The 23392-nt window shown below is 43.1% G+C and overlaps 2 protein-coding genes across 5 annotated transcripts in view; one reads left to right on the top strand and one right to left on the bottom strand.

Annotated features, from left to right (window-relative positions):
- Window positions 1–584: 584 nt before the first annotated feature.
- On the bottom strand, window positions 585–7416 carry becn1 (beclin 1, autophagy related). Its single transcript, XM_079756671.1, has 12 exons — window positions 7388–7416; window positions 6925–7056; window positions 6732–6796; window positions 6592–6650; window positions 6190–6280; window positions 5773–5909; window positions 4946–5140; window positions 4091–4237; window positions 3406–3555; window positions 2890–2950; window positions 1994–2136; window positions 585–1576 (listed from the first exon to the last, which is right to left on the bottom strand). The coding sequence occupies exons 2-12, from the start codon at window positions 7052–7054 to the stop codon at window positions 1408–1410; spliced, it is 1347 nt and encodes a 448-aa protein (XP_079612797.1). The 5' UTR covers window positions 7055–7056; window positions 7388–7416; the 3' UTR covers window positions 585–1407.
- A 267-nt stretch (window positions 7417–7683) lies between these two features.
- Window positions 7684–23392, top strand: part of LOC307090523 (uncharacterized protein) — a 31488-nt gene continuing 15779 nt past the window's right edge. For 3 of the 4 annotated variants that reach the window (XR_013812659.1, XM_079757214.1, XM_079757215.1), the window contains exons 1-11: window positions 7684–7733; window positions 10745–10845; window positions 10974–11027; window positions 11256–11336; window positions 11837–11925; window positions 12081–12120; window positions 12518–12633; window positions 12877–15792; window positions 16457–16530; window positions 18071–18194; window positions 18585–18633. Coding sequence is in view for 3 of the 4 variants with exons in the window: in XM_079757214.1 (XP_079613340.1) it covers window positions 10751–10845; window positions 10974–11027; window positions 11256–11336; window positions 11837–11925; window positions 12081–12120; window positions 12518–12633; window positions 12877–15792; window positions 16457–16530; window positions 18071–18194; window positions 18585–18633 (3638 nt within the window). In the remaining variant the exon portion in view is untranslated. The remainder of the gene's footprint in view (window positions 7734–10744; window positions 10846–10973; window positions 11028–11255; window positions 11337–11836; window positions 11926–12080; window positions 12121–12517; window positions 12634–12876; window positions 15793–16456; window positions 16531–18070; window positions 18195–18584; window positions 18634–23392) is intronic. The other variant, XM_079757216.1, reaches the window with a different exon arrangement.

Consider the following 23392-nt stretch of genomic DNA (forward strand, 5'->3'; position numbering starts at 1 on the left):
TCCCATACTGAAAAGTAGAAGTCTGTTAAAATGATGAATGCGCTCCAGTAATCATGAGGCCTCAGCTCAGCAACTGGAACTCCAACGGTTCATTGTGTATCCTGCATTTTTCACGTGTTGTTTTTGGAGAAATTACCCTTTTATTGTCCATAAAACTAAACCCACAGGATTTGATCAGGACCGGATCACCAATGTTATTCTGAAGATCAGATTAACAGAAAAAGGGTTGTTATTTATAAAAACGTTCAAGAAAAAATGACATGTCATTTGCGTTATCCTGTGCCGGAACTTCTCCAGATTTATTTTTGTGTAGCTCACTGCTTCTCCCTTCTGGCCAAACACAAACTGCAAGTTCCAGGTTCTTTCCCCAGTGTGTAAAGTACGTCAGAGTACGTTACAAAATAAAATATTTCCAAAAACATTAAGGATAGCTCTGTTAATTATTTTCTTGGAAAGAAATATTGTGATCCATATCATCGGAGTTTAGCCTGAAACTATCATATTTCAACGCTATAGGATTCATGATTTATTATGACATTACTCATACCGCAAATCAATATGCAAACCATGGGATTATATAACATCTTATTTATTGCAAATCGTACACGTGCTGCTGTCTAACATGGGACTTCTCTCAGTTATTCATCAATACACAGTTCACATTAAAACACAGCAGATGACTAGGTAAAACAAAGATATTGGTACAAATCCTGACTAGTTTCATCAATGTACAATGAGTTCACTGGCTGTGAAACCGATGAATTTAGAGATTTAACATTTGACAAGGACCAGGATTTCTTACCAGAAATATATTACAGAATGAATTAAACACTTGACCTGACCTGGGAATTGAATTTGGTGAAATCTCAGCCAATCAGAAATCGACAGGAAAAATCTTGACAGTCCGTTATGCAGAAAACAAACATGTTTGCCTACAGTTGTATGAGTACATGAATTCAACGTCTTGAGACTTATTGTGTCAGTGGTGTCTGTGGTGCATTCTTATACACAGTCTTGACCTAAGATTGGCTGATGGCCACACTGCAACACACACTGTTATCAAACGATAAAATGCACACCTCGGGGCAACACCTCCACATCCTCGGAAAAAACCTCTCCTTCCTCTCATTGGATAGACTCACTCCATCACGGCCAATCCTGTGCCACGAAGTGCATATTTACGTTCCCCTTGATGACTACACCAGCTGATTCGCCTCATAACTAGCACAGTTACTTTCAGCTTGAGAGGGAGGAGCTTGTCATTAGGTGAACGGGTGAAGTGATTGGTTAATATTGTAGAATAGAGTCTCCTAGGCCCGTAATTGGCCAGAACTGGTCTTGGGTAAAACCATGGAAATCAGCGAATCCGATGCCGTCTGGAAGCAGCAGGGCCCAGTGGTTGGAGCTCTAGCGGTTGTAGAACTGGGAGGAGACCCAGGCCAGGCCCCACTTGAGGTTGGTCAGCATGAACTTGAGGGCCTTGGTCCACTGCTCCTCAGAGTTGAACTGGGTCTTGATGGAGTAGGAGCCCCCACTGCCCCCCGTGTCCTCGATCTTACCTTTCTCCACGTCCATCCTGGCATAGGAACAAGCTCTTGGTTAGATTTAAAGCAGCACAAGGATTTAGAAGACTGCCATGTTTCTTAGGATTTACCCCATTTTGCATTATTACAGAATTCTACCTTAAAAAATAAATTTGCCTTCAAAATGTCTGCTTTGATACAGTATGTTAACTCTGCCTGGTTATCTTTAGCATGGTGAAATTGGTTGAATGTCTAGAAACTCTTTCCTGTCGCATCTCCTAATATGGGCCTTATTCCCAGGGCAGCCACCTTGCTTCCATTCTGGATCTATTCGCCCTTCTTGGTTCTAAATGCTGGCTGGACTGAACACGGAACTCACCCAGCTAGTGTTAAGAACCAAGATGGTTGCAAGGTGAACAATTCCGCCTTTCGGCTAAATGTTTCTGGGCCGGGGCAGTGGGAAGCCGTACCTGTACGGCAGACAGAAGCCTGTGTCCCCTTTCTCCACCTCCTCCTTGAACTGCTGCACGCAGTCCAGGAAGGCCACCATGGCGTGGTCAAACTTGTTGTCCCAGAAGAAGCGCAGGCCCCCGGAGCAGTACAACGGCAGCTCCTACAGAAGTGACCACGACAACACCGTTAAGTGACTCAGCGCTTTTTTCAAGGCAGTCAAATGGCTCAACATTGTTAGCGAGTGCTTCTGTGGGGCAGGAATCCCACCTCATTTACTATCAATGGATGAAGTGCTTTAAGTTACACCCTATGAATTATTAGCAGGGTTCATGAAAGCCACTTGGTGTTCATATAGACGCTGAGGCCTGGGATATACAAGTAAATATAGTGAGTATGAGGTATGAGGATGATTCAGTTGTTTTAAAGCAGGGTCTCTTTACACAGTGTGTTTACGATGGTCACATTCCTGGATGTATCACAGGTGTACTATTAACGGGGAATTGCCTCGCTCGGTTCTAAAAGATTACGCTATGCATCATCAATTCATTGTCCTTGAAACATTTGTGGATAGTTTAGTTGCCTCATTCCTCCCAACACAAAATGACCTGCACCAATGTCAACGGACCAGGTTTTTTTTCTTTGAGACAGACTCTCTTACATTCCAAAACAGCAAGCAAAGTCAAAAAAGGAAATAAATCCTTCTTGTCAAGGACAACTATTGCAGTCCAGGTGAATATGTCTGATTATTTTCACACAGAAAGTTGACTATCGCTCAGAATACCAAACACTTCCAGAGACCTATTCATGACCCATCTATTTTAAGCAGAAACCGTCTAAATTCGGCATAATCCTGGAAACGCGTACGATAACGCTAGAGGAATGGATGTGGGTCGGGGGACTGGGTAATCTGTACCTTTGATTTGTCCGTCAGACTCTCCAGGTAGGAGTGGTTCCCATAGGGTACGAGACGATACCTGCAGGGAGTCCAGAGAGTTATTCAGCAGACTCCCTGCAGAGGCTCAGTCTACAGGTGGATGGATGGACAGGTGGAGGGATGGATGGAGGGATGGACAGGTGGAGGGATGGATGGATGGACAGGTGGATGGAGGGATGGAAAGGTGGATGGAGAGAGGGATGGATGGAGGGATGGAGGGCTGGATGGAGGGATGGACAGGTGGATGGAGGGATGGATGGTCGGGTGGAGGGACGGCTGGAGGGATGGATGGACGGGTGGAGGGATGGATGGACAGGTGGATGGATGGAGGGATGGATGGAGGGATGGACAGGTGGATGGATGGGTGGAGGGATGGACAGGTGGAGGGATGGATGGAGGGAGGGATAGATTGGTGGAGGGATGGATGGATGGTTGGATCGGTGGCTGGGTGGGTCAGTGGAAGGATGATGAGTGAATGGATGAACGTGTGTGTACCTCTGGAAGCTGAGGCCCATCTTGTTGGCCAGGGCGTGCAGCAGCAGCACCGTCTGGCCCCAGGCGGCGTTGATCTCGTTCCACTCCACCGGGACGCTGGGCAGCCGGCCCAGGCGGAAGTTGTTGATGGTGCCGAACTGACCGCTGTGCCTGCACCACAGGGAGGGCAGAGCAATATCTCATCCATGTGTTGCACTATTCTGCTTAAAATAGACTTCCCCATGGGAATTAAAATAAATGCTGTGTCCCTTCATCTAGTTTGACCGCGTGTGTTCACCCTCCATTCACTCTGTGCTTTGACCATACTAATATATTATATATTATTATATATTATACATACTAATAAGTTCCACGATCAAATTGTCCAACTATTCTTAATGATCTGATATGCATACATAATGTATATCGTCATCTGCATATGTTTTGCATTTCTTCATTTTCATAAAAGTAATTTCAAACTAGTTTTAAAACTAGGAAACTAGGTCTACACAAGCCTAACCCTAGCCCGGAATGACAAATATGAACGGAGCTAGGAGGCCTGAACTGGTCATAACAGTTCTTAATTGGTTATAGCAGGTATAAACGGCTCAGAACACGTTTATGCTGGTCTAAACCAGTCTAAATCGGTGTACACCACTCCAGGCGTGTGTGTCCCTGAACGGTCCAGAGGCGCCGTGTCTCTCACCAGATGTGGAAGGTGGCGTTAAACACATTAGTCTTCTTGAGGCGGTCCAGCTGGACCTGGCAGTAGCGCATCTGGTTGTCCACGCTCTTCAGCTCATCGTCCAGCTCCAGCTGCTGCCGCTTGAACTCACTGTACTCCTTTTGGTACCTGGGGCACACACACACACACACACATGCACGTACATTAACACAAACAGACACACGCGCGCACACACACACACACACATTAAGATACTCAATTGAACATTAACAGGACAATATAACATTAGTTCACTACTGCAATATTATTATTGAATCTTGCTCATGGACATTCATGGACCGATTTCTCTAAGCCTCGATTAGTACTTAGTCACATAAAAGCGTAGGGAAACATTTATTATTGCGATACTCATGGCAATTACCGATAAACATAACTAAGCTTATGAAATCCATACTAAACAGTCTACAAAGTGAGGGTCATCAAAATTGACTTGCATTGGAATTCTAAGTAGGATATCAGACTGAAACTACAAAGGTCACATCTTCTCATCGCAATAAATGTAGACTTTAAAACTGGGCGTCACGATAAGATTATCCCCTGAGGATGGTACAATACCCAATGGACGACAAAATAGTATTGCATTATTGTGCAGCCATGAGAGTGTTACATTGACTGATCCTGTGCGTTTCTTCTCAAGATTTCTTCCTTGCTAATTTCAAGGGAGTTTTTTCTTGCCCTTGTGGGGGCTTGGGTAAAGGGGGGTGTCATAAATATTTGACTTGTTAAGCCCTTTGAGACTGTAATGGTGATTAAGGGCTATACAAATAAAATTGAATTGAATTGAATTGAATCCTCTAAATGATCATTCGGACTCACTGGAGCTCCTCGGTGTCCAGCTGCTGGGAGTGGCTCCGGCCCTGGGCCAGCTCCTGGGCCACGGCAGCCCGCTGCTCCTCCACCGCCTCCAGCTCCTGCACCAGCACCTCCTCCCCCTCCTTCAGCTGGCGCAACTCTGCCAGCAGGCTCTCCTCCTCCTCCACCTGCAGCTCAGACAGCAGCTCCAGGCACTGCCTAAGGGGAGGGCACACGCACACACACTAGTCTGAGTGGGAGTGTGTTTATGTTGGTGTGTGCGTCCATGTGTATGACATTTATATCTGTGTGTGTGTTTATGTAGATGTGTGTTTATGTCGGCTTGTGTATGACGTTTGTATCGTTGTGTCCGTGTGTGTTGTGACAACCTGCTCCCCACCAGGAGGATACGGGGGCTAGTGGTGGAGGGCGTGTACCGCCGCCATCCACTAGCAGGCGGCAGAGAGCACCACATTCCTCACCCTCATCAGCCAGATGGGGAACACCTGGCCGGAGGGAGGAAACGGGCGGGCGGACATCTTAAAAGGCAGCCGAGGACTCATTCCGGGGTAGGGGAAAGACCAACCAGGAGGAGACCATCGATACACCACAGACTACGAGGCTCACGGAGACTCTAGTTCAGTGTTGTATTTCTTGTTCAGTACTTGTATTTGTGAATAAACGCAGACTGCAGCTTAAACCAGGATCCAGTGCGCGGTACTTGCCGTGAGAACAGACACTTTGGACCCGGGTTGCCACAGTGTGTGTGTGTATGTGTTTATGCCGATGTGTGTGTTTATGTCCGTGTGTGTGTCCGTGTGTCAGTGTGTATGACTCGGCAGCCATCTTACTTGTAGTTCTGACACTCGTTCTCTGTGATGTTGAGCTGGTTGTCAAGGTGGTCCAGCAGGGTATCAGTGCACTCCTCACACAGCGGGTGGTCCACGTCCGTCTGGCCCGACATGATGTCAAACAGGTCGCTGGTCACCTTGGGGACGGTTGCCATGTCAACAGATGAGGTATATTTTCTGTATTCTATTATTTTGTTATTTGGTCAGGGGATTTTTCACCACTTCAAAGGTGAATCGAGAAACATGGCATTAAGTTAGTAAGAACTCCGAACACACCACCTGTTCCCAATCACATGTTCAAGGCCATGAATAAACGAGTCAATATTAATGTAAATCGCAACAGCCAGCGTTACGTTTTCTCTCCATAATGGTATTATAAACAAAATCAGGTAGCTACGGGACATAAGGGATTCAAACCTTCAGCCTCCTGCTCAGGTTCTCCATGGTGCCGCCGTCAGACGCCTCTCCAATCAGAGTAAAGCTGTTGGCGCTCTCAGTGGACATCATCCTGGTGGGGAGGAAACAGCTTTCAGAGGTCTACCATTTATAAAAAAATAATTTGAGAGGTTTGGCTATTAATCAAGTACATCATTATCAATTGTTTGAGAGAGAGAAACAGTTAATGGAGCCTTTATGGATTCTGGAAATTCTCTGATTTTGGGCGGGGGGGGGGGGGGGGGGGTAACTGGGATTAGGGCCAAAAGAGAAAAGTTGGATGTCGATAGCCCACTTGTATATTCGTATGGCACGTACAGTTTGAATTGCTAACAAGGTGGAGTTTTTTTTATAGAATTGAAACAGGTAACACATATGTCTTACCTGGCAGGAGGAATGTATTTCCTCGCTATGCCATCCTGCTTACTTTCCACAAAAGTTTCCTGGGTAGACAAACAGGCATTAAAACAGGTTTGTTTACACTTTGCTGACGAGAAGGTCGACCTTCCACCAGGCACACCCACCTCTGGTGCATGGTCTCCTTCGTTGTTGTCTGTCTGTTTGCTTGGGGTCACAGTCACCAAAGGCGCTTGAAAATTAAAACAAAAGGAAGTTAAAATTTTAGCGATCTGACAGCATTGACACATGCATCACGTCAACAAGGAATCGATCAGGACCTGCCAGAGTCAGATATGTCACCTGTAAACGACAACCTACCGATGAGTTCCTGGATGGTGACGCGGTCCAGCACGTTGAATGAGGTGTCCAGCTTCAGGGGTTGACTGCACCGCTGACACACGAAGCTGACCTGCATGGTGGTGCTGGTAGAGGACTTGGAGCCCTCCATCGCTGCAAGGAAGCAGACAAATAACACACCAACACACTATTTAGTTTTTAACTGACTTGGTACAGCAAGCAGCCACAAGAACAACAACCCGCTGACATAGGCCCTGTGCTGTAATGGCAGTCGATCTGTCCAGATGAGCCAGATTGAAGTCTAAAACGCGAAAAGCTAATTTGCTAACCGCTAACAATTTGGAGAATCTTTAGAAAGAAAGACCGGCCAAATAATACTTTCATATATACAAGTATTGTGCTATTGAACTGTTATAAATAAGTATCAGCGTTCAATCTTTAATCCGAGGATCTCATATGTTTTAATGAGTTATTTATGTTCTACCTCGGGACCAGTCTTCCTTGTTGATGTTTATCCCGGAAATGACGTCGTTGTCGTCGTGTCGTCACTGTTGTGGTCATAGAGGAGGCTAGACATCAACTATTGTAAGTAGATTTAGTATTAACATTCGACGTTTGGGGACATTTTTAAAAAATAATTACATTTGACATCGATATAGAAAGTATATTTTATAACAAACATCAAAAATACTGGTACTCCAGACAGTAGGGGCGCTAGTCAGTGTTCCTATTGACGTGACGCTATGTGTTCCTATTCCCCTGAAGAAGGGGAGAGTTGCGGGAAAACCTAAAACCAACGCCAAGAATCCACAGGAGGCATACGAGAGAAGGTACATACATATTAAATGCATATGCATTTGTAGATTACAGTAGAAAACAACGTTACACATATATTAGTAGGGGACGTTGCTTATCATCTATTACTAATTTTGGTGCGATGTCATGATCTGAGCTATCATCGGCTACAAGTAGTGGTGTGAAAGTGTGTGAACACAACAAACCTTGGTTCACTATCAGTGTTACTTTAATTACATCTTGTACACCCGTGGCGACTGGTGGTTTTTAAAGTGAGGGACGAAGGACTGCGCGCTTGGTTGCCATTGGCCTGCTTGCACTGTTATTGGCGTATGGTGGCAAAGTATGTGAGACTCAAGTTGTTTCAGGGTGTTTTGGTGAACTACAAAATAGCAGGGAGGAATAATTATGTGAATTGATACAAATCCACCAGTGGCAGCATTGTACTTTGAAAGCTGGTGGGCAGCATGTCTTAGACCACAAGGGCAGAAGGAAAGGATGCAAAGCCAATTAGTCAACTTAGGCCTACTCTTGATTTGTAAAACTAAATAAAATCTGGGCCTAGCATTAGGCCTATTTTTTGCCCTCAATGACTGAAGCTATTGGTTTTAATTTGGCTATGTTTATTTTCAGCTACAATTGTTTTGAGAAAAATGAAGACGACCAAAAGTGATGCCATTTAAAATGCACCATGCTCTGAATCATTCACTAACATCCTTTCCTAACATCCAGCCCATGCCTATTTGCATGGACTGTAAGCCTAACATTGTTTGAGGCAAATGTGGATGTTAATGGATGTTTCAGAATGTTGGTCATGGTGTTCAGCCAATTAAGATTGAGGGACTTAATTTATAGATCAAGTCAACCCTCCTCGCGGGCTCCGCAACTCGGCCGCCGGCAGCCCTGCCAAGCCGCGGGCTCCACGGGCCGGCTGCGGGTAGCCCTGACCGGCCGCGGTCAGGGCTACTGTACCTCAACGAACCGTAGCGCTCCGTGGAAACGAGGCATTCGACTGAACGGGTGCGTTGGTTCTCATAGCATAGACTTGAGGGGATAACCCCTCCCTCCTGGCTGCTCAACAGCCAGGACTCCTGCCTATTGGTTCATAGCGCAACCAGGGCTTCAGCCTATTCGTGAATAGATGTAGGCGGGATCCAGATCCCTTAGCTAGTCTCACCCACTCAGAGGAGGACTTTCCTCCTCTCGCCAATTGAACCCCGTGTTATTCACCGGCTGCCAACTAGAGATGGGCGATATGGCCTAAAATCCATATTGCGATATACATTGCAGCCTCTTGCGATAACGATACATATCACGATATAAAATCATAAAATAACCGTTTCAGAACAGGTTACATAGACCCTAAGGAAAGCCAAACTGCTAAATGTATTTTAAAAAAAGAAATATAGTATGTCATTTCGAGAACATTTATTGTGAAACACTGTAATCATACAACATAATGTTGCAGATAAATAAAATTTGTATTGGGTTTCTTTCCTTTAGTGCAAACCATTCTAAAAGGTACTACACTTAGTTTAAGTCCATGGTTCTTAAATGCCACCCAAGATGCAGAGAACAGCAAAAACGGGTGTCTTTCTAGATAAGGAACAGACACTGTACTGACAATTAGGGATGGGCATGATTAATTGATGATTGATCATTGATTGTTAAGATTTTTGTCGATGATGTGATATTTTTAACCATCAAAAGGAGGTTGACCCAGCCGGAGAGGTGGTCTCGGAGACGTTGCTCAACATGGCGCAAAGAGGAGACGGAACGTCTTTTGGATATTTGGGTCCGATATCCAAAAGACATTCTGTCTCCTCTTTGCTCCATGTTGAGCCACCACCCGACGGTCCGACAAAAGCAAGTAAAAAGTATGCTGGAAAACATAACTTAAAAATGCCGATGCATTTAACACATTCCGAGTCAGGATGAGGGAGAAGGAGTTGGACCAGTCCGCAGATATATGTATATCACGCTGGATATCCATGATTGTTGACTTTCACCGGTGCTTCCCCCCCCATTTTTCTTTAACGCTTTACAACGCCCCAGACCTTTTTGTCCAATTATTTAACCCATTCAGACCGGATCACGCATCTGTGCGTGTTTACCATTATTACGTGTTTACCATTGTATCTACTAGATACAATGTTGCGCCGCACAGCAGCCGGTACAAATGGGTTAACGTTCTTTGCACACATGCAGGTTTGTTTACGAATTCTGGCACTGTTGCGAAAATTGCAATGTGAAAAGGAATTGCACCAAACCAAGAATTAAACATTGTATTTTGCGTCATCAACATGCATTATCGCGATAGAGCGATATAATTAACATCTCTATCGTAGGCCATTTTTGTATAGTTTATATCGTATATCGTTTATATCGCGCATTACTACTGCCAACACTTTCGGGGAAATGAATGGGAGAGGGTTAGGAGGCTGAGGGAGGAACGTCCTCCCTGAAGTAATTGTCAACAGGCGATAGGGGGTGCTAATGTGCCTTTACCCAGGGAAACGACCATAACATATACAAAGGCATTAAAGAAGTCCTATTTAAGGGCATTAATTCATTAAAGTAGTCTGGACAATCTACATTTTTTATTCTCAAAAAAGTTAAGGAGGATCTTCCTCCCTCTCCTCACTGGAGAAGCCTCGACTCTTATACGTACACAAGAGTACAATTCTTAGGCTTGGTTCTTCAACAGCCACATAGCAACAATAATTCAAGATAAAGTTAATACATATAAGTAAAAATAAGTAGCAGCATAGATCACAACAATAAATAGTAATATAGAATAAAGTAAGTAATAATAAGATAAACTAAGACAGTGGTAATAAGTAATGAGTTGTAGCAAAGTGTGGTACCAGCCATGGTTGATTCTAGTGCAAAAATACTGTATTTAAATGGTTGTTGTTGTAGATTGCACCTCTAACACTTACAGACACCATGGGATTTATATGTTTTGTTATTCGAGTCCCTAAAAGCAGGATCCCTCTTAAAGGCCAATTGTAAACAATATACAATGTTTTTGTTTCTTCTTTAGAATTGAATGTCTTCAGTTTTAGAGACAATGAAAAGCCCCAGAACAGAGGATGTCAGGAGAGGTTTATCAGCACTCTGGGATACACTGCAGTGTCCTATATGGTGAGTGTCAGATTTGTGAGAGTATATTGTATGGTTTTCCATAACGTTATGCTCTATGAATAACTATCTGAATTCATCCCTTCTTGTTTGAGCCACAATGTGCTAACTTCTTGTTGTTCAATACTTAGCCTTGAACTGATGACCACACCAGTGTCGACTAAATGTGACCATCAGTTTTGCAAGTAAGTTTGTGTAACGTTAATGGCTGTATTTAGGTATTTTCACATTCAAGTAAAAAAATGTCTAGCCGATTTTAGAACGCAACCAAAAAACACACCAGACACCGGAGTAGGAAAAAGCTTAAAGTTTCAACAATAATAGCAGCAGCATGGGAAGGCCTTTTCTGATTTGTTCATATTATTATGGTTATTGTACTTTTATAATTTTGAATGTGTGTTTCTTTTCACCAGGTTCTGCATGCAGAAGCTTCTCGATGGCACCAAAAAGAGAGAGGCAAACTGCCCGGTTTGCAAAACCAAGGTCACTAAAAGGTAGGTTGAAGACTTATTCACCCTGTTATTCTTATAAACATGATGTTCTCTGTGGTGATTGACAACAACAAATACAAGTGAATCCAAGGGAAGTTACCAAAACATTAGTAATGTGATCCAATATTCCATATATGCATGCAAATTCACTATTATGGACAAATGTATGAACAAGCTGGTAGAAGCTTTGGTATGTCCTCTCCTTAAAGACCCAGACGCACCCTTCCTGTCTGCGCACATGTGATTGGCAGGCATGTTTGATTCACTGAACCAATCATGGAAGAGATTGTGCATGCTGCTCTTTGAGTCAACTAGTTGAAGGATGGTTATAGCGTTGCTAACATTAAATTCAAATTATAGCTCTTAATCTTACCTACAACACCTTATCATTACATGATTTTCATAGTCTCTTCACAGTCAACAGTAAGCTAATTGTGAAAGACTTCATTAGACTAATTGTAAATCATATTCTAATTATGAACTATGTTATTTGACCCATTTAGGAGTTTACAGGAGAGCCCTGGGTTCCAGAGATTAATAACTGGTTTGCAAAATATGATTGAAGCCTATGAAAATGACACCAGGACCAACTGTAAGTACCACATTTGTTTGTTTTGATGTCTTCCCTGAAAAAAATGCTGGTTAAATGTTTGGTTATGAGGTCATCTGATGTATGTACATGTACATGTAGAGCAAGTCGGTGTCACTGTCAAGATTAATGAGGTGACCCTCTGCTTCGTTCTCCAGACTTCACAGGATTGTCCCTGCAGAGGAGAAGGCAACAGAGGTAAGTAACCATTACAATACCTCAATATGTTAAAAAGAAACATCCTGAGAACTATGGGAATGAGCAGAAGCAGCAAATAAGGCAGGGAAGTTAACACTGGAGGTTCATGTCCTCTCACTTGGGTTTTTGTTGGTAGTTTACCTGAAGAATTCTGAACAAGCTGCAACGTGTCTATGGAAACTTTCAGAAGACCAAAGAGACCTTTGCAATCAGCTGATCGCCTAGAGGCTAAAGCATGACTTAATTTCTCTTGATTCTTGTTGCATTATGCTGCCGCTGTTTTTTGACTTTTAATGTGAAATCACACGAAAAAGGGAGATAAACCTCAATGGTAAGATCTCCTTGGCTTGGGTGTAACAAATAGTATTATTTGTTGTGTGTTTTCTCTTTTGGCAAGCATGACGGAAGTAGAAGGAAACACGTTTTTATGTGGAGACGCATCCGATAATCACCATGACAACAGAGATAGTGAGGAACATGGTCTTTCAGGGACTCATTCCTCCACCGTAGAAGGTAACTCCTGTCTCTCATTTGGCATGCTGTTATGTTTCTGATCACAAATCATGCCACATTCATATCTATTAACAGCTTTCATTTCCACATATTTGCTGATCTTTTGCATACTTTGAAGTTGAGAAGTCGTATTTGATTGGTTTGAAAATGCTATATGTTGACATTAATACAAATAAAACCTTATGGTCTATGTCAGTGACCTATTCCAGGCTGGAAGAAATAATTAATTATTGTTCTTCACAGCCAACAATGGATTTGCCAGCCTCATGGATTTAGAAGATTCCAACTGTTTGATGGTGATAAATGACGGTTTGGATACTAGCTTCAGTGAAACGCCACAGACTTCAGGAGAAAAGGGGTACATCCATGTGAGAATCAGCCCTACTGTAGAGCCAGTAGAGAAACAAGAAATGTCCGAAGTGGTGGAAAAAGCAACATCAAGACCCAGGACGAGGGGCAAGAAGCGCCTCGCCCAGCTGGAGTATCTGCCATCTCGACTCGCATTGGTTGCTGATGATGACCTGCAACAGCAAGCACCAAAAGACGATGCAGAGAAAGAAACCGAAAACCCCCAAAAGATCCAGCGTCAGACGAGGAAAAGTGTGGAGAAAGTCTCCCAGTGGCTCCTACAAGTTCCTCTCACGGAGAATCTGGGATCGGTGGTACACCCGGACCCCACCTCTAATCCAGAAGGCCCTCCTACTTCCTCTGTATGGAGTGTCTCGTCGACCTCTGCAAAGATCCTCAGGCGAGCCAAGCCCGAGAGCGACCAGAAGACCAAAGAACAGGTCGGCCTCAGGCGAGCCAAGCCTGAGGCCGACCAGAAGACCGAAGATCAGGTCAAAAGTCTTGAAGACAAAGTGTTCGGGATTGTTTACACTCGCCGGGGGAAGAGATCCTTCTCTCCGCCACAACAACGTCTTCATCTCATCCCTCATGACCCATCACCGGTGACTGAAGAACCCATTCCAGGTGATTATGAAACCAAATCCAACTCTGACGCTGAAGATGACGGTGTTGAGGGTGCTGAAGGTGTTGTGGAGATCCAACCGCAGATGTCAAACCATCAATCCAGTGATAAAGACAATGATGTTTCTAAAGAACCGAGAGCCTTGGACCTCAGTGCAGATGTGAACGTGATAGGTAAGCTTGGAGAACAATCGGAGGGGCCGCCACCACAGGAAGGAGAAGAAAAAGATGAGGAAGGAGAAGCCAGCAGTTTGGCGTTAAACAGGGCTGTGCTCAAGTTGGAGAGAAAATCTGCTAATCGAACAGGCCACGCGATGCAGGACATTGATGCTGACCTTAAAAAAGAAACTGCAGAGAAACAGGAAACTTCCCCTAAGAGGAAACCTGGGTTGAGGAAAGGGAAAGATGTCAAACTGCAAAACAGAATGTCGGCAAGAGGGACAAAACCACTGGTTCTAGTCCGCGCTCCAGGAGAAGCCGTTCCTGAGAGACCCCAGAGCAGGATGGGGTGTGGAGAAGAACATGTTCAAATTGAGACTTACCCGAGCAGCGAGGAGGTGGGTGCCACAGTAGGCAGGACCACCCGCAGTAGAAGACCCCTGCATATTGTCAAGGAAGTTCCGGGTAGTTCTGCTGGAAAGCGCCCTAGCAAGAGGGCGATATCTACAAGAGGACAGACATTTATAGAACCTGGCTCAGATAAAGACAATCTGGTTCATCCACCAGCGAAAACTAGAATCATTATATTAGATGACATGAATCAAACAGGGGTAAATGTCACCAAAAAAAACGGATGTATCTGCCAAGACGATATCGGAGGAATTGAGAAAATTGAATCTGTTGGGGGTTCCATGGCTCCTTTGAGCAAGACTAAAGTTTTGACCCAAATGAATGGCTCTATAGTTGAAGTTCCTAATACCACAAGTCCTTGTGAGGCGAGGTCACCCTCTTTCGTACAAATGGATACAACTTGTAGAAGTCCCTCTGTGGCAGTAGTACCAAGCCCTGCCCCTGAGAGTATCATGGCAGCCAATCAGAACGGTGCATGTACTGAAGATTCCCCCAGTCGGATCAAATGTGTTGAGAGGGAGGAATACGAGGATATGAGCGATGGTGAGGTCGACACTGAACAGCTGATGAAGAGCTTCAAAGTGGCTAAAAGAAAGTGCTTCCATCTTGGCAGCCCAAAGGGAACCAGAAGTAGTCTTAGGTCGAACAAAATAACTCAGATTTCTAAGACGGTAGATGACTCTGTTTCAGGAAATGAATGCATAACAAATCAGATTCCCATGTTCACAGAAAAATCTGCAACGGAAACATCGGAAAAGCTGCCAGAGATGGAAAAATCCTCTTGTGACGATACGGTTGCCTCTTCTTATTCACCAAGCCGAAACACAAGCTTGTCAGGGATAAGACCTCGAAGCTTGAGGAGGCGTCTTGTCCAGTCAGAGGAAGTATTGAAGTCGAACAATGCGTCCTTAACCAAGTGCCAGGATAGTGGTGTAGGCTGTCTCTCCGGGAACACAGCCTCTAGTGCCCTCAGCCCTAATAAAGCTGCAAAAAGTCTGCATTGCACCGTTACCCCTGATACATCTGAGTCAGTCCTGCTCTTCAGTGCGCTGGAAGTAACTGAAGACGGCTCTCTTGGCGTGACCTCCAGAATTAAAAAGCATCTGCAAACTGCCAACAAACCCAAGCAGCCTGCCAAGAGAAAACTTGATGCAGTAACCCTGCCCAAAACAATACCATGCAATTCCACTGCCATGTCAGCCACGCAAAATAATACGGACAACAGCGTGGAAGTACTAGTCAATACCAATGGCTCCATAACCCCTGACGGACTCGAGCCACAAGTGGTTGAGTCTTCTGACAAAGAGCCGGAAAGCAGCGGTCTGAGTGCCGGTTCCCCCATCAAGAAGAACACTATGAGGAAGGCACACAGGCTAGAATCTTCATCAGATGAGGAAATACCTACTCTAGCAGAGATTTTTAAATGTCATCCTCCCGAGGTCCAGCGTAATCGTCTTGAAGGCCAGGCCGAGGCTCAGAATGGTCCAAAGAGGGGGTCTGGGTGTGAGGAGCCCAGCGTTTCGGCCACGCCGCTGGCCAACCCACCCGTGTGTCCTCCCAGCCCAGACTTTGTGGAGTTCAGCCAGGTCTCTGTGGATCTCTTTGACACACCCGCTGAATGTGAGTCCATTTTCTATTGAATTACACTACACACTAACTATTCACCACAGCCATCACTTCTGCTGAGATCTTCTTTGTAACTCAGTGTTATAAACAACATTAGGGGTGGATTGAATGTGATTTCTAACAAGGCATCTCTGCCTTGTTAGAAATCTGTTTTTATGTGGGGGATTTTCTGCTTTTCTGTGATGTTAAAGAACATTATTAAGCTTTTTGCAAGGGTTTCCCTTCTATTCATAAAGTCAATTTTGCTTTTATCAAGTGTTGCTTTGCTAGTAATAAAGTCAAGTAAAATAGGAAATTAGGGAAGGTTTAACTTAGGATGCATAAGGCAGGACTTTGTTTTTACCCCACAGGTTTTTGGTTATGATATTATCAATATTATTTCTGATTGGATTGGGATCCCCGGCTACTCAACCTATTAAACTTAAGTCAGCCATTAGACGATTTTTAAGAGGAGCTGACCAGAAGACAGCTTTATGTCAATTTCCGTTTTATGTCTTCTTTTAAGTCAAACTGTATGTAGCACAGCTCATCCAAGCTATACCTGTCAGGAACAGACAACCTCTCCAGGGATGTGGAATTATAATGCAGAATGGGGTTCAACCCTGAAATATATTGTTTTGTATGCATTTATGAAAAAGTGTGTGTGTGTTCCTTCCAGGTGACATCGCTGCAATTGATAACGGCGTTTCCATGGACTCATCACAATTCTCCAGCGATCTACTCGTCACCCAGGTTCGTCCCCCGAACAGACTATTGTTTTTTTTCCTGTGTAACGGACGGAATGAATGTGTGCACTGAGGCAGGGGGTAGGGCGAAAATGGAGATGGAGAACCCACAGCAAGTCTAATGCAGTTTGCCAAGCTCCTTCTCCGCGGCCCCTGTTTTGTGTCGACATGAATGGAGTTTCCATCAGACACCAGCGCAGAGGCTATAAATCAAAGCTCTACTGCTGTTTCAGCAGTATGTCACATCCTTTGCGTGCGCTCTCCAAGCTGCACCGTCCCCCACTGGCCTGTAGAGGGCAGCCATGCATACCTCTAGCATGCATGCAACCTTTGGATAAGGCCAGATTGTGTGTGCAGAGAGTGAGAGAGAGATAAAATTCAGGCTCAGCATATTTCTTAAACTGCATTATATTTATATAGGAGGAAATGTTCCCTTGGAGATAACCCCTCCACCATCCATCTTCACTACTTTACACTTTTTTCATCTGCTTAGTGTTTTTTATTCTGAGTCAAAGTGAACCACATTAGGGTTTAGAGATGGTCTGGGTTCACCACAACACACATACACATTTTTTGTTGGGACTAGATGTGCTATTTCATAGACTTCTATGGCCTGGATTCAAACTAGCAAACCCAAAGATAAAACACAACAAAAATAAATTTAAAGTTCATAAGTTAATAGATATCTACTGCCCCAATGGGGAAAGTTATTATTATAATGAAGAGTGAATAAGAATATAGCAAACATGGATGACTAATAATTATGAGTCATAGACTTTAGTGTTTAAATGATACTAAATTACTAATAATACTTTATATATATTTATTTTAGTTAAAACACAATTAACTTGCTGATCCTCTTCTGTGCGATCAATTAACACGTTTGGAAAGCACTATCGACTGTCTCTCTTGTCTCTAATACTCTGTATGTGTCTCTGTCAAGCCTCTCTCTTTAAGACTCCCTTCCTAAACTCCTGTGTTCTCCAAGAAGGGCTGAAGCCGGGCAGCAGGGAATGTGTCCCATCGATTAGAGAGACCTTTGTTTTATTTATTTAGTTTCCTCCCCTGCCGTCCCAGATGAGTCATTGCTGCGTTTATTTGCTGTGCATTTATTGTTCACCGCCACCATTGGTTCCATTGTTTCAAATCATTTTTAGCTCAGGTAAATAGGTGTACAACGCAGAGGCCACTTTTGTAACATTTCAAGACCACATTCAGTCCCTTTCAATGTTTGTATTGTCTGTTGTAGTTTATTGTGTTCCTGTGTAGCTTAACGGGGTTGTTTACAGCTCAACTGCTACAACATGGCATTATCACTGCCAAGGTTAGGGGTTCGATTCCCACTGGAGCCGACAATGCAAGAATGTATGGATGCACTCACGGCGTCGTGAGTGCATCCATGACTCCCAGCCGAAAGGTACTAGGTTCGATCCCCAGTGTCAACGGAATACCCTAGTACTTTAGATGGCTGACCTCTGGGTGAGGACCTTCATCTCCTTCAGTGGAAATCACTTTGGATAAAAGCATGTGCAAATGTGTGATTTCAGCAAAGGCAGGCCATGCAGAAGGAGCTGCTGAGGCTGGGGAACCTGATGGCCCTGGTCACGGAGGTGCTGCAGGAGAAGGAGGAGGGATCTGGCACAGAGCTCCCTGCAAACCAGCCATCCACAGGTACAGCCGTCGAATCAGAGCTCCCTGCAGACCAGCCCTCCACTGGTACAGCTGTCCAAATAAACCAATTAAACCTCTAACGAATCATCCAATTAAACCTTGAAACAATCATCCAATTAGCAAATATTAAGAAAATTCAATATTCATTTATGTGTTATTTATACTTATTAATTTGCTGTTACATTGCCAATTAATTAGCAATTTAAATTCATTCAATTATTCATTAATAATGACATTAATTAGTCAATCGACACATCGGCCATTTGCTCCCAGGTAGAATGTTAGACACAACTGTAGATTGCAATAAAGATCTAATACACAAATCGATTCTTATTCTCAAAACAAGGGTCCCAGAAATGCTGATCATTTATTTACTTAATGTTTCCTAAGGTCAAGACCTCTCTATGCCATGTGCCCTGGAAGTAAAGCAGACGGCAAGGTAAGAAACCTTTGCTTCAAATGCTCTTCAAGGATTCTTTAAGATCATTAGCTGCCCTACTTTTGCTCTAGGTATTAGATTAGTATACGTTTGTGTTTAAGGCTGGTGGACAAATGTGTTGCACACAGTAGCCTACTGTAAAATGAACAGTGTGTGTATTTAAATAACATTGGGGTTTGTTGGTTTGTTTACCTTTTGAGTTCACCTGTTGAATTCTTGAAAAGTCATAATTCATAGTTCAATGAAGAAAAATGACATTGAGCTTTATGGATCGCTTCTAGGCCTATTCACGAAGAAGGGTAATTCTATAGTACCTATCATACTGCCTATATCCAGTTTCCCTGAATACAAAAAAACAGCATCAGGAAATATGAACCATTATTATTCATGTAACTGTATACGGCCTACTATTCAGAGTGCTATGGCTCAATGAATTGTCTCCTTTTTATGAAATCTATCGTATCGAATTTGAACAAACTGCAGGAACCCAGATGAATGGTCAAATATATCCCATGACTTGGTTATTATGACATGGTGATTATGTTAAGGATTGTTAGGTTTAGCTGAAAGGTTTGCAAAACCTTGACTCCAGGGAAAAGGTGGTTGGTTAAAATCCCAATACAATATACCTATAGACTTGGATGTCTGCTGAATTTAGAAAGGGTAAACGTATGGTTCAGGTTTAGTATGGTTAAAGTCAGGTTTTGGAGCAGGGGGAAAGCAATGGCTTTAGCATTAGAAGAGTAAATCTGTTGTTTCTTATTATATAGCTGTGAGAGGCGCCTTAGCTTAACACATCTAATGAGATAAGACATCCATCACTGTGCTACGTTTAACACCTCTGATCACTAGAGACCGTGTTAATATATTTTAAATGGCAGAGCTAAATTTAAGCGGCATGCTGATGTTGTCAAGAGAAATAGCTAGAATTAATGAGTCTCCCATCCACTTCTGTACAATAGTGGACTTTTATAGTTTATACTTTGTTGTACTTTAGTCCAAATTGTAGATTTTTCTTTATTCTCCCTCTGGCTGTCTTTTACTCTCCCAAATGCTAGCTATTCATAGCACCATTGTGCTAAGTAAGCTACACTGCCGCTGTCACTGCTTTCACACCGTGAATGTCGTAAAATTGCTGTCCACACAGAACCGATTTTTTTGGGAAGACACATAAAACTTGTGCGTTTGGGCTTACCGGTGCCCGAAAACACACTTTTCTGAAACCAGGTCCCAGGGTGGATAGGTTGAAAAGGGACCTATGCGTTTTCGTGTTAGGATTCGTGTGGACACCTGAAACGCAAACGATGGCGTCATCGCTCCCCCAGCAGCTGGGCGCAGTTAGAGTTGGGTTGAATTTTTATTTTATTTTTGATTTGTATTATTTTGTAGCTTTAAATGCAGCCCCTTGGTAAATGTAATTACTAACTGTACATTAAAAAATAATTTCTGCTAAATCTTAAAGGTTAAACAACTGCTATCTCCTCCTTGACTGAATTTTTTTATACAGCGCACAGGCTTGATGCACACTCAAGATTGTTTTCGCCCGTGTGGACGGGGCCTAAGTTTTACGCCAAAGGCAGCAGTTTCTGCGTTCACAAAAGACTAGCCTTTCGCATTTTTACTGTGATTCTACCATTCACACAGCACTGGCAGTGACCCTGTAGTCTCATCTCCCCTATTCTTTGCGCCCCACTCCCTGCAGTTTGGAAATAATACCTGTCCAATTTGCTGTTTTTGCCAATACTTTGATTTAACCTGTGTAACTACACGATCAGCTGAGCTGCTCCATCCGCCGAAAAGAGAAAAATGCTCTTTGTTGTACAGTGGTTTATATTGTGTTCCTCTATTGCTTTTGAGCCACCAGTGTCTCTCTCTTGTTAAGTAAGCTTTATCACCACACAGTGTCTGGTAAAGACTGCTGTAGCGTCTGGTGTGTGCCTCTGGTAAAGTTTGCTTGTTTGTTGGCTTTAGCACCTGTGTGTGTGTGTGTGTGTGTGTCTGTCTGGTGAAGTTAGCTATAGCTCCACTGTCTCTCTCTGGTAAAGTTTGCTATAGCTCAACTGTCTCTCTCTGGTAAAGTTAGCTATAGCTCTACTGTCTCTTTGGTAAAATTAGCCATAGCTCCACTGTCTGGTAAAGTTAGCTAAAGCTCCACTGTCTCTCTGGTAAAGTTAGCTATAGCTCCACTCAGTGTTGGGAAGTTCACTTTCTACGTGAAGTAGTTCAAAGTTCAGTTCACAAATTTTAAAATGAACTTCTGACAAAGAAGTTCATTTTAAACGTTCATAATTCAAAATGTTGAACTATGTTCACAGTTCCAAAAAATGAACTAGTTCATAGTTCTTTTTTTCAATATGTTTGCTGTGAGCTATTCTTTTTTTTCCGGTATTTTGAACATTGAGCCCCCTTTGTGGTTTGTCTAGGATGAAATAGAGTGGTTGAATCAAAGATCGTAGCGAAATACAGTTTCTATCGTGTTTTATTGCACATTTGGTAAATCCCATTGATTTCTGTTGGAAGACTCATTGCTCGTTGACCGGAAACGGAAAGGGGGGGTGTGTACGTTTGGTTGTAGTCTTTTCGCTCGGTTCTAGCCCTACTGTTGAGACGGAGAACCGAGCGAAAAGAAATACAAACAAACGTAAACAGCCCCCCTTTCCGTTTCCGGCCAACAAGCAATGATTCTAGGAGTTATTCTAGTCCGCTGATTGTACATATTTATAATTCGAAATTCGTCTCAGCCTTTATACCACAGATACTCTAGGGTCTATAGCATATAACCGCGTTTTCTGTTTACGATTTAATTCATTTTTCACAATTTAACAGCTCTCGTTTTGAAGAATAATCACTGCGCCTTTCATTTCAATGGGAATCGCGTCTATACTTTCAAAATAAAGCGTACATATACGATAGATACTGTAGGGTCTATAGCATATAACCACGTTTTCTGATTACAGTTTAATGTAACAGTAAGCTGACAACACCTTAACTGCAAATGAACCACACGGAGATAACCATGAAAACCGGTCAAACAACACAGCGTTCTGCGCGTGCATCCGCCGTGTTGATAAACAAATAACCCCCCACTTTGAAGTTAAACCGAGTGAGCGTGCTGTTCACATACACCAGAATGAATGAGTTCACAGTAACGTTCATCAGGCAGTAATACAGTACGTTCAGTTCACGTTCGCCCAAAATATGAACGAGTTCATGAACTATCGTTCAATGAACGCTTTCAGGCACAACACTGGCTCCACTGTCTCTCTCTGGTAAAGTTAGCTATGGCTCTACTGTCTCTCTCTTGTAAAGTGTGCTAAAGCTCTTCTGTGTTTCTATGGTAAAGTTGGATAAAGTGTGTTTTTCATTGGCTTCCTTCCAGGGGTGATGTGTGTGGGGAGGACGGGAAGATCATCTCCCTAATGAAGCAGAAGCAGATCCACAGTCTGCTTCTGCTTTGGAGAAACAGGGGAAAAAAAACAGAAAAGTCATTAGAGGCTGCTGCACCTTATGTTATTTAGAACACTCAGAGGAAATACCTGGTTGCCACAGTGATTTAAAGCCTCACACCCACCCGCTGTGTGTGTGTGTGCGTGTGCGTGTGCGTGTGCGTGCGTGCGTGTGTGTGTGTGTGTGTGTGTTAGGTGTGTACGTGCATGCGTGTGTATGATCTTTAATACTGGTTAATTTAATAAGCCTTTGTATAATTTTTCCTTGCACCTAGAGATGGCTCCCTTCCTCTCCAATTAAAAGGTGTTATCTTTGTTAGCATCGCCATGGTATCCCAGAAGTCTGATGATTTTTTGGCCATGATGCTGCCTGTGTGCCCTCATGTTTGAGGGTTATTGGAGGAGATCCATGTTTAGCCTCGCCCTTGCGTGATGTTATTTTAAGTACATATTTGTATAATATACAGTATGTATATCCATTTTTTTTGTCGATGTACATCTGATGTATTGTTGACAAGGAGCGGGTTCTTGGTCTGACCGGTGTGAGTACCAAATGTGTTCGGCTGCCAGATCGGTTCGGGGTCCTGCGCTTACAGATGACGTATCGACACTTGACGTATCGACACAAGCCAACGGACAAAACCCGGAAGGGTTGTTTATAAACGGTGCTCAATCAGTTTTGGTTTTGAATTCATTGAACGGAGCCCGTTCTCTCACAAAGCCATTGGAAATAAGTCTATAAGCGCTGATGAATGCATATTTTTATTTTCACATATGTTAAAGTAAGGATTGCCATTGTTAAAGTTAGATATTAAGACAGTATTTTCTGTAATGACAAAAGTACAGAATTAATATTTTCTATATACATTTTCTAGTTTCTATTTACTGAAAATGAAGAGCTTGGACAGTCATATGATTGATGAGATTTTATTTGCTCATACAAAACAGAATAAATAAGACAATACATACAACTGAGGAACGGCTAAATGTAAATCCATAATAAAACGCCATGTTTAGATCCCATGTTGAACTGAGGATGAATTCAGGTATGTGTTCATATTAGATATTCATCCTAGTCCTTGAATATTGATTTTTTTTTTAATGATTTTCCAGATGTTCACTGACTTGTATCCTTGCCTATACAACTAATAACAATATAAAATGTAACATTTTCCTCGTTTCCACCAGGGGTATCTTTGCTCTACAATTTAACAAACATCTGTAAAATAGTAAAAAATTCAAGGTAGGCCTATAAGAATGTATATAATTCATGAATATATCCTCAATTGGCCGTGGGATCAAAACATGCAGTT

The sequence above is a fragment of the Pollachius pollachius genome (assembly GCF_949987615.1).
Source record: "Pollachius pollachius genome assembly, chromosome: 19".
Lineage (NCBI taxonomy): Eukaryota > Metazoa > Chordata > Actinopteri > Gadiformes > Gadidae > Pollachius > Pollachius pollachius.

Bases quoted from the DNA above. Each gene is read 5' to 3' on its own strand.
- becn1 (XM_079756671.1), bottom strand. From the start codon at position 7,054: ATGGAGGGCTCCAAGTCCTCTACCAGCACCACCATGCAGGTCAGCTTC. The intron at 2,951-3,405 runs GTACACACACGT...GACTCCCTGCAG, and splicing joins ATGGGCCTCAGCTTCCAGAG to GTATCGTCTCGTACCCTATG. The intron at 2,137-2,889 runs GTACAGATTACC...TCACTTCTGTAG, and splicing joins GTCTGACGGACAAATCAAAG to GAGCTGCCGTTGTACTGCTC.